Below are 10565 nucleotides of genomic sequence, written 5' to 3'. Positions count from 1 at the left end.
TCCCACTTCTTAATTGAACTGCTTGGCATTCTTCTGCTATTTGCTTTGATAGCTGCTGCTTTGTTTGCTTAAACTGTTCTTCCATATGTATATTAGCTATCCTTGTCTCCTGTAACCTGTCTTTGAATTCAGCTAGCTGCTTTGTTAGAAAATCTAATTGCTGATTGAATTCAGCAGCTTGTTTTACAGTACTGAATTCAGCAGTTACTGTTTTAACCTCTTCATTCATGGAAGGGTTGCTGCTTAGATACAGATGCTGATTCCTGGCAACTGTATCAATGAGCTCTTGAGCCTCTTCAATTGTCTTTCTCATATGGATAGATCCACCAGCTGAGTAATCTAAAGACATCTGAGCTCCTTCTGCAAGCCCATAGTAGAAGATGTCTAACTGAACCCACTCTGAAAACATTTCAGAGGGGCATTTTCGTAGCATCTCTCTGTATCTCTCCCAGGCATCATAAAGAGATTCATTATCTCCTTGTTTAAAGCCTTGGATGTCCAGTCTTAGCTGTGTCATCCTTTTTGGAGGGAAATATTGATTCAGGAATTTTTCTGTCAGCTGTTTCCATGTTCTTATGCTGGCCTTAGGTTGGTTATTTAACCACCTCTTGGCTTGATCTTTTACAGCAAATGGAAACAGTAATAGTCTGTAGACATCCTGATCTATTTCCTTATCATGTACTGTGTCAGCAATTTGTAAAAATTGTGCCAGAAACTCTGTAGGTTCTTCCTGTGGAAGACCGGAATACTGGCAACTTTGCTGCACCATGATAATGAGCTGAGGATTCAACTCAAAGCTACTAACTCCAATGGAGGGTATGCATATGCTACTCCCATACGAAGCAGTAGAGGGGTTAGAATATGACCCCAAAGTCCTCCTGGACTGTCCATCTCCCCTTATGTCCATGATGGATATATGGATATAACTTGGACTGATTTATCTTTTTATTTATTTTATTTTATAAGAAGTGAATACTTGAATAAAATAAAATAACTAAAAAGAATTTGAATTTTGAAATAAATTTTTTTTTTTAAAAAAATAGAAATAATTAGTTGAATAAAAACGAAATTTTGGAAAAAGGGGGAGGATATTTTCGAAAATTAGAGAGAGAGTGTGTTAGTTAGGTAGTTTTGAAAAAGTTAAGAAACAAACAAAAAGTTAGTTAGTTAGTTAAAACAAATTTTGAAAAGATAAGAAGTTAGGAAGTTAGAAAAGATATTTTTGAAAAGATATTTTTGAATTTAGTGAGGAGAGAGAAAAACAATAAGATAGTACAAGATTTAAAATTTTTTAGATCTAATGCTCCTTGTTTTTGAAAATTTTGGAGGGAAAACACCAAGGAACACCAAACTTAAAAATTTTAAGATCAAGACACAAGGAAACTCAAGAACACTTTGAAGACTCACAAGAACACAAGAACATGAAGGAAGAACACCAAACTTAAAATTTTTAGAAAACCAAACCAAAATTTTCGAAAATCAAAGGGGAATCAACAAGAAAACACCAAACTTAAAGTTTGGCACAAGATTTAATAGAAAAAATATTTTTGAAAAAGAAGGTTTTGAAAAGAGTATAAAAGATTCTAACCCAATCAAATTAATGCTCTAGCCAAATGAGTTATGGGACCTTAGGATGAAATTTTAAGAAAGATTATTTTTGAAAACATCAAACTTAAAGTTTGGCACAGGATTTAATAGAAAAATTATTTTTGAAAAAGGTTTTTTTTTTTTTAAAAATATGATAGCCAATTATCATGAACATAAACACCACGTTCTAAATAACTGAGCTATAAGTTTAAAGTATTTTAACAAGGGATAAATAATAAAAGATTCTAAACCAAAAAAGAAAGATTTTTCCTAATCTAAGCAACAAAATAAAAGGGTCGTCCAAGTAATACCTTACGTGAGTAAGGGTCGAATCCCACGGAGATTGTTGGTTTGAAGCAATCTATGGTTATCTTGTAAATCTTAGTCAGGAAGTCAATTATGTTTATCAATTGAATTGTGAGTAACCAGTAGAGCATAAATTAAAAGTTACTTGTTGTGCAATAATGGAGAATATGTTGGAGTTTTGGAGATGCTTTGTCTTCTGAATCTCTGCTTTCCTCTGTCTTCTTGTTCACGCACGCACGTTCCCCTACGGCAAGCTGTGTGTTGGTGGATCACCGTTGTCAATGGCTACCTTCCATCCTTCCAGTGAAAACTACGCTCACGCGCTCTGTCACAGCACGGCTAATCACCGGTTGGTTCTCGATCCGGATGGAATAGGATTTACTATCCTTTTTGCATCTGTCACTAATGCCCAGCCTTCAGGAGTTTGAAGCTCGTCACAGTCATTCAATCCTTGAATCCTACTCGGAATACCACAGACAAGGTTTAGACTTTCCGGATTCTCATGAATGCCGCCATCAGTTCTAGCTTATACCACGGAGATTCTAATTAAGGAATCTAAGAGATACTCATTCAATCGGATATAGAACGGAGGTGGTTGTCAGGCACACGTTCGTGGTTTGAGGAAGGTGATGAATGTCACAGATCATCACCTTCATCACAGTTAAGCGCGAATGAACATCTTAGATAGGAACAAGCGTGTTTGAATGGAAAACAGAAATACTTGCATTAATTCATCGAGACACAGCAGAGCTCCTCACCCCCAACAATGGGGTTTAGAGACTCATGCCGTCAGAGAATACAAAGTTTAGATATGAAATGTCATGAGGTACAAAATAAGTCTCTAAAAGTTGTTTAAATACTAAACCAGTAGCCTAGGGTTACAAAATATGAGTGGACTATGATGGATGATGCAGAGATCCACTTCTGGGGCCCACTTGGTGTGCTGGGGCCCACTTGGTGTGTGCTGGGGCTGAGACTTTAAGCAATTCACGTGCAGAAGCCATTTGTGGAGTTGAACGCCAGTTTTTGTGCCAGTTTGGGCGTTCAACTCCAGTTTTTGATCCTTTTCTGGCGCTGGACGCCAGATTTGGGCAGAAGGCTGGCGTTGAACGCCAGTTTACGTCGTCAATTCTTGTGCAAAGTATGGACTATTATATATTTATGGAAAGCCCTGGATGTCTACTTTCCAACGCAATTGGAAGCATGCCATTTCGAGTTCTGTAGCTCCAGAAAATCCATTTTGAGTGCAGGGAGGTCAGAATCCAACAGCATCAGCAGTCCTTTTTCAGCCTGAATCAGATTTTTGCTCAGCTCCTTCAATTTCAGCCAGAAAGATACCTGAAATTACAGAAAAACACACAACTCATAGTAAAGTCCAGAAACATGAATTTTTCCTAAAAACTACTGGAAATAAACTAAAAACTAACTAAAACATACTCAAAACTATATGAAATTATCCCCAAAAAGCGTATAAAATATCCGCTCATCAACCCCCTGACAGCCCCGATTATGAAAGTCTATCAGCAAATTGCCGACAAAGGCATCTTGTCGAAGCCCCGACAACTCAAGGACAGAACAGGAGGGAACAAAAACCTCTATTGTGACTACCATAAGGGGTACGGCCACACGACCCAAGATTGTTTTGACCTGAAAGATGCTCTAGAGCAGACGATCCAGGAAGGCAAACTGGCAGAGTTCTCTCACCTCATAAGGGAACCTAGGAGACAAGATCGTGATCGAACTGGCAACGACAAGGGCCGCACTGTGAGGCAGCGACAAGAGCCCAAGGAGGATGGAGAGCGTGGCCTCACTATCGTGAATGTCGGGGTCGGTAGAGACGTGGCTCCAAGGTCCAAGTCGGCAAGCAGAAAAGACGCCAAAGTATTAGCCGTGTCATCGTCCAGTTCCAAGCTTCCCTCTAGGAGGATACCGTCAATATCATTCGGCCCCGAGGACCAATGGTTTGACGAGCTACCGGAGAACCCTCCCAGGGTGACCACAGTTAGAGTCAGAACCGGCTTAGTAAAGAAAATCCTAGTAGATACTGGAGCGGATTCGAACATCATGTTTCGCAATATGTTTGATACTTTAGGCCTCTAAAACACCGATCTGAAGACCCACCAGCACGGTATGGTCGGCTTAGGGGATAACTTCATCAAACCTAATGGGATAGTCTCCTTGCCAGTATCCATAGGAGGGGGTCGAGGGAAGAGGTCGGTAATGGCGGAGTTCGTGGTCTTAAGAGACTCCACGGCCTATAACCTCATCTTGGGAAGAAAAACTATCAATGAATTTGGAGCAGTGATTTCTACAAAGCTATTAATGATGAAGTTTGTCACTGATGATGGGTCGTGGGATCCATCAAGGGAGATTTGGAAACGGTGGTCGCTTGCGACAATGCCAGTCTCTCCCTAAGGAAGAAGTCCAAAGAAGCATCCGGGGTCTTCCTAGCTGACCTAGACGCGCGAGTCGATGACAAACCGAAGCCGGAACCCAAGGGAGACCTCAAAATTTTCAGGGTCAGCGACTCAGAAGGAAAGTTTGTCTTCGTGAACAAAAACCTCCCACACGATTTGAAGGGACCGTTAGTGGAGATGATCCGGGCAAACGACGACCTGTTTGCCTGGACACTATCCGACATGCCAAGGATTAACCCCCAGACCATGTCACACCACCTAGCGGTAAAGACGGAAGCTAAGCCAGTGGCATAAAGGAGGAGGAAAATGTTCAAAGAGAGAGCTGAAGAGGTGGCCAAACAAACGGCCGGCCTACTAGAAGCAGGTTTCATCCAGGAACTGGACTACTCGACTTGGATGTCGAACGTGGTCCTAGTTAAGAAGCCCAATAGGAAATGGAGAATGTGCGTGGATTATTTTGACCTCAACAAAGCGTGCCCCAAGGATTCGTTCCCTCTTCCCAATATTGATGCTCTTGTCGACGTGGCAACGGGATACCAGTATCTGTGTTTTATGGACGTATACTCAGGCTATAACTAGATACCGATGCACTGGCCCGATAAAGAGAAGACGGCATTCATAATGCCAGGGGGAACGTACTACTACAAGGTGATGCCATTTGGGTTGAAGAACGCAAGCGCTACATACCAAAGGCTAATGAACAAGATATTTAAGGATCTTATCAGCAAGACGGTGGAAGTCTATGTAGACGACATTCTAGTAAAGACCACCAAGGCTGAAGACCTCATTAGTGATCTGGACGCTGTGTTCGCATCTCTTCGGCGGCACGGCATGAGGCTCAACCCGCTCAAGTGCGCCTTCGCCGTGGAAGCCGGGAAGTTCTTAGGCATCATGATAACCCAGAAAGGGGTGGAGGCCAACCCCGAGAAATGCGAAGCGATCTTACAAATGAAGAGTCCGGGATGCGTGAAAGACGTCCAGAGATTGGTGGGAAGGCTCACCGCACTATCTCGTTTCCTCGGGGGCTTGGCTGCCAAGGCTCTGCCATTCTTCAACTTAATGAAAAAGGGGATAGCGTTCGAATGGACCCCGGCATGCGAAGAAGCCTTCAAGCACTTCAAAGAGATAATTTCGGCACCGCCTGTCCTCAGAAAACCTAAGAATGGAGAGGCGTTGTACCTATACTTGGCAATAACTAACGAGGCTTTGCCGACAGTGTTGGTACGAGAAGAAGGAAAGATCCAACAACCAATCTAATTTGTAAGTAAGGCGCTGCAAGGGGCGGAACTGAGGTACAGTAAGCTAGAGAAGCTAGCATATGCACTCCTGACCTCCTCCCACAGACTGCGACAGTACTTTCAGGGACACCAGATAATCGTTAGGACGGACCAAGCAATCCGCCACGTACTCCAAACACCCGACCTGGCGGGCAGGATGATGACCTGGGCAGTCGAGCTATCCCAGTACAACTTGCAGTAAGAATCCAGGCATGCAATCAAGGCCCAAGCCATGGCTGACTTCCTGGTCGAAGTAACGGGAAACCCTCCCGAGACACCGAGCACACGGTGGAAGCTCCATGTAGACGGGGCCTCCAACCAGACATTCGGGGGAGCGGGGATCATCCTGGAAAGTCCGACCGGAGTCGTATTTGAGCAATCGGTGAAGTTTAAATTCCCGGTGTCCAACAATCAAGCAGAATATGAGGCCTTACTGGGCGGCTTAGTCCTGGAAAGAGAGGTCAGAGCCACCAGAATAAAGGTATGTAGCGACTCTCAGGTCGTCACATCACAGATTAATGGAACGTACCAAGCCAAAGACTCACTATTGCATAAATATTTGGAGAGGTCAAAAAGCTGAGCGAGGAGTTTGACAAGATCACGGTGCAGCACGTTCTGAGAGAGAGGAACACCTGGGCTGACCTCTTATCAAAGCTGGCAAGCACGAAGCCAGGAACAGGGAACAGATCTCTTATTCAAGGTTTAATGAAAGAGCCAACCGTGACCCTGCACGTAATACGGGCAACCGAATCCCCCTCCTGGGTGGACCCAATCATGGATTTCTTGGAAAAAGGTAAACTCCCCAACGACGACAAGACGGCAAAGGTGCTAAGCAGAGAAGCGGCCAAGTATACAATAATACAAGGCCAATTGTTTAAGAAAGGGCTTAGCCAACCCCTATTGAAGTGCCTGCGTCCCGACCAAACAGACTATGTGCTAAGGGAAGACCACGAGGGATGTTGCGGCCACCACATCGAGGGGAAGGCCTTAGCACAGAAGCTCGTCAAGGACGGTTACTACTAGCCCTCAATGATGGTGGATTCCAAGGAATTCGTGAAAAGGTGCAGAAGATGCCAGGAAAATGCCAACTTCCACAAAGCGCCAGCGGCCGAACTGAACCTACTAATGGCCTCCCAACCATTCTCACAATGGGTAATCGATCTGTTAGAACCTTTCCCAGTAGGACCAGGGTAGGTCAAGTACCTAATAGTCGATGCCAAGTGGATAGAAGCCGAGCCATTGGCCAGCATATCATCGGCTAAATGTCGAAAGTTTATGTGGAGGCAAGTAATAGCCAGGTTTGGAGTACCGGAGGTCATTATCTCGGATAACGGGACACAGTTTGCCGATAAAAAGTTCGAAGAGTTTCTTGACGGATTGGGCATAAGGCAGAAATTCTCATCAGTTGAACACCCCCAAACTAATGGCCAAGTCGAGGCTACGAATAAGGTCATCTTGCAAGGCCTCAAAAAGCGACTTGACCAGAAGAAGGGAGCGTCGGCAGACGAGTTAGCCTCGGTCTTTTGGTCCTATCGCACAACTCAGTAGTCGTCTACCAGGGAGACCCTCTTCCGGCTCACCTATGGGGTGGATGCAATAATACCCATGGAGATCGGTGAACCGAGCCCACGACTACTGCTGGGAGGAGTCGAAGAGGCTGTAGAAAAGGACTTGGTGGATGAAGCTAAGGAGATGGCCCACTTATCGGAGATGGCGTTGGAATAAAGAATGGCCCTGCGCTACAACGCCAAAGTGCTCAAGAGAGAGTTTGAACAGAACGACCTGGTCCTACGACACAATGATGCTGGACTCCCGACACCAGGGGAAGGAAAGCTAGCGGCGAATTGGGAGGGCCCATACAAGGTGAAAGAGGTGCTCGGTAACGATGCCTACAAACTGGAACAGCTGGATGGCAGGGAAGTCCCGAGAACTTGGAACGTGAGTAACCTAACGAGATTCTATTCCTAGCAGTCGAGGTACACTAGGCGAGCAAGCGTTCTACCGGTTCAACCGGTTTAGTAAGACATGTATTGCTTTATGTTAGATTATTTGAATTTTGTTTGTCATTACTTCATGATCATATTATTTGCGGTCAGTTGCTTTCAATTAGTTGTTTGTCTATAATTTGTCATCTCTTGGTTTCGTATTCAATATCTAAACTAATCAAATTACCTTCCCAAGTAATTAGCACCAGAACAACACGGTATTGATGATTGGACTTTTGTGTGGTCTAGAATTCACAATTGAAATCTCGTTACAAGTATAGTTTCTAAACCAACAATAGTCCTTTCATACAAAAATTTGGTTGTCACAAGTAACAAATCCCTAAAATTATAAACCGAAATATTCAAACCTCGGGTCGTTCTCCCTAGGAATTGCAAACAAATATTCTTGTTATTGGTTATGAGGTATTGTTTGGGGTTTTTGGAATAATAGGCAAGAAATATAAATGGCAAAGGAAATAAACTAACAACTAACAAAGCTCTTGGCAAGGTATGAGAGCTAGAAGTCCTATCCTAGTTATCCTCCTCAATTGTGACCACAAATTATCCATTGCTACCACTTCGTTAACCTCTAATCATGGAGGAAAGTCAAGTGGATGAATCAACTTGATTCCACAAGTCCTAGCCAACTCCCAAGGGAAAGACTAGCTTTAGTGGTATCCAAATCAATTAGCAACTTCTAATTATCAATCAACAAAGGAATTAGATAACTCAAGCGTCACTAATTACTCTACCAAAGCCAAGAGGAGAAAATTATATACTAAAATCCAACCAAGCATTTCATCAAACACTTGGAAGGCATAAAAGGAAAACATAGTAAAATAGCAAGGAAAGTAAATCTACACTACTCAATTGCAAGAAATTAAACAACAACAAATCAAATCAACAATAAAGGAACATGAATCATAAATTGCATTGAAAGAGAAATAGAAGAACAAAAGTGCATCAACATAAAAGTAGAGAATTACATGAATTAAATGCAAAACTAGAAAGAGGAAAGGTAGAAGAAAAAGAATTGTAAAGAGAAAAGTAAATCAGAGCATGAAATTAAACTAGATCTAAGAGTTCCTAATCTAGATCTAACCTACTCCTAATTCTAGAGAGAAGTGAGAGTTTCTCTCTCTAGAAACTAACTAAAAGCATGTGAAAACTAAAATAAAACTAAACTAATGACTAGGTGTCTCATCCCTCTTCAATCCTTGGGTCAAATAGCATCAGAAATGAGTTGGATTGGGCCCACAAGGCTTTAGAATTCGCTCGTCACGTATTGCTTTAAGTGGATCATATGGCAGCAACGATGCGTGCGTTTACAGTGTGCGTACGCATCACTATACGTGTAGCAACTATATCAAATCTTATATCGTTTCGAAGCCCCGGATGTTAGCTTTCCAACGCAACTGGAACTGCATCATTTGAATCTCTGTAGCTCAAGTTATGGTCGATTAAGTGCAAAGAGGTCGGCTTGATAGCTTTTGCGATTCCTTCACTTCTTCATGAGTTCTCCATTTTTACATGCTTTTCCTTCATTCCCTTGATCCAATCTTTCCTTCATTCCCTAAATCTTAAATTACTTAACAAACATATCAAGGCATCTAATGGAATCAAGGTAAATTAAATTTAGCTATTCTAAGACCTAAAAGCATGTTTTCACTCTTGAGCACAATTAAATGAGAAGTTATAAAACCATGCTATTTCATTGAATAAATGTGAGGAAAGGTTATCAAAATGCTCTAAATTCATCACAAGATAAATCCTACAAATGGGGTTATCAACCTCCTCACACTTAAACCAAGCATGTCCTCATGCTTTAACCAAGAGAAAGCAAAGGGTATCAACATTTATTCAATGTGAACTAATCTAAATGCAACCTAAACTATATGCATCTATCTATATGAATGCAACTAAATGCAAAATGATTCTACCTACTTGGTTAAAAATAAATCAATCTCCAAGACATACATGCACAAGTAGGGCCAAGATCATATGACGATTCATGAATCCTACCAATTTAAATATCAAAATGAAGTTCAAGTAGACTTGCAAGAAGAATGCTCATGAAAGCCGGGAATCAAGGAATTGATCATCGAACCCTCACCGGAAGTGTTTGCACTCTAGTCGCTCAAGTGTGTAGGGTCGATTCTCTTAATTCTCCCATAATCATGCTTTCTAAGATTTGTTTTTCTTCTAACAATCAACATATATTTCATGCATGCATACAAGTATCATGAGGTCCTTTCTTTTGGTTGTAATGGGGCTAGGGTCAAGGTAAGGATGCATATTTGGTCAAGTGAGTTTGAAATTTGAATCTTTGATAAGCTTAGACTTCCCACCTAACCTATGACATCCTATACAATTTCAAAGCTAACCTAACTACCCATTTTTCTCACTTTTTAACATACTCATGCATTCTTTTTTCATTTCACAACACTTATGCATTGACCCTTATTGAGCTTTGCCTTGGGGCATTTTGTCCCCTTTTATTTCTTTCTTTTTCTTTGTTTCTTTCTTTTTCTATTTTTTTTCTTTTCCATATTGTTTTTTTTTTCTTTTTCTCATTTTTTTTCTATATACAAGATCATCAATGCATACGATTTTACATTCATTACACATGAGCATGTACCTAATTCCTAATATTTACAACAAAAATACAAAACTACCCTTTTATTCACCCAATGTCCCAAGTTTTTCCACACTTAAATGACACACACACTAGCCTAAGCTAATCAAAGATCCAAATTAAGGACTTTTATTGTTTTTCACTTTAAGGCTTGTAATGTGCTAAAATTATAAACAAGTGGGTTAAGCGTAGGCTCAAATTGGCTAACAATGGATGATAAGAGGTAAGGCTATTTAGGTAAGTGAGCTAATAAAATGATGGACATAAAGAATCAAACAAATCAAAGATTACAATCATAGAAAGAGAAAAATTGCACACAAGAAGGAAAATAAGTGGTTATAAGATGTAACCACACAAT

The 10565-nt window shown here is 41.5% G+C and overlaps 1 protein-coding gene across 1 annotated transcript; it reads left to right on the top strand.

Annotated features, from left to right (window-relative positions):
* Nucleotides 1-6862: 6862 nt before the first annotated feature.
* LOC112778847 (uncharacterized) lies at nt 6863-7312 on the top strand. The gene is made up of 2 exons (XM_025823126.1): nt 6863-7095; nt 7147-7312. Exons 1-2 carry the CDS (start codon nt 6863-6865, stop codon nt 7310-7312), a joined length of 399 nt encoding a protein of 132 aa, XP_025678911.1.
* Nucleotides 7313-10565: the final 3253 nt, after the last annotated feature.

Source organism: Arachis hypogaea, chromosome 19, assembly GCF_003086295.3.
Source record: "Arachis hypogaea cultivar Tifrunner chromosome 19, arahy.Tifrunner.gnm2.J5K5, whole genome shotgun sequence".
Lineage (NCBI taxonomy): Eukaryota > Viridiplantae > Streptophyta > Magnoliopsida > Fabales > Fabaceae > Arachis > Arachis hypogaea.
The sequence above is the reverse complement of the archived record's forward strand: the minus strand, read 5'-3'. Positions and strand labels throughout refer to the sequence as shown.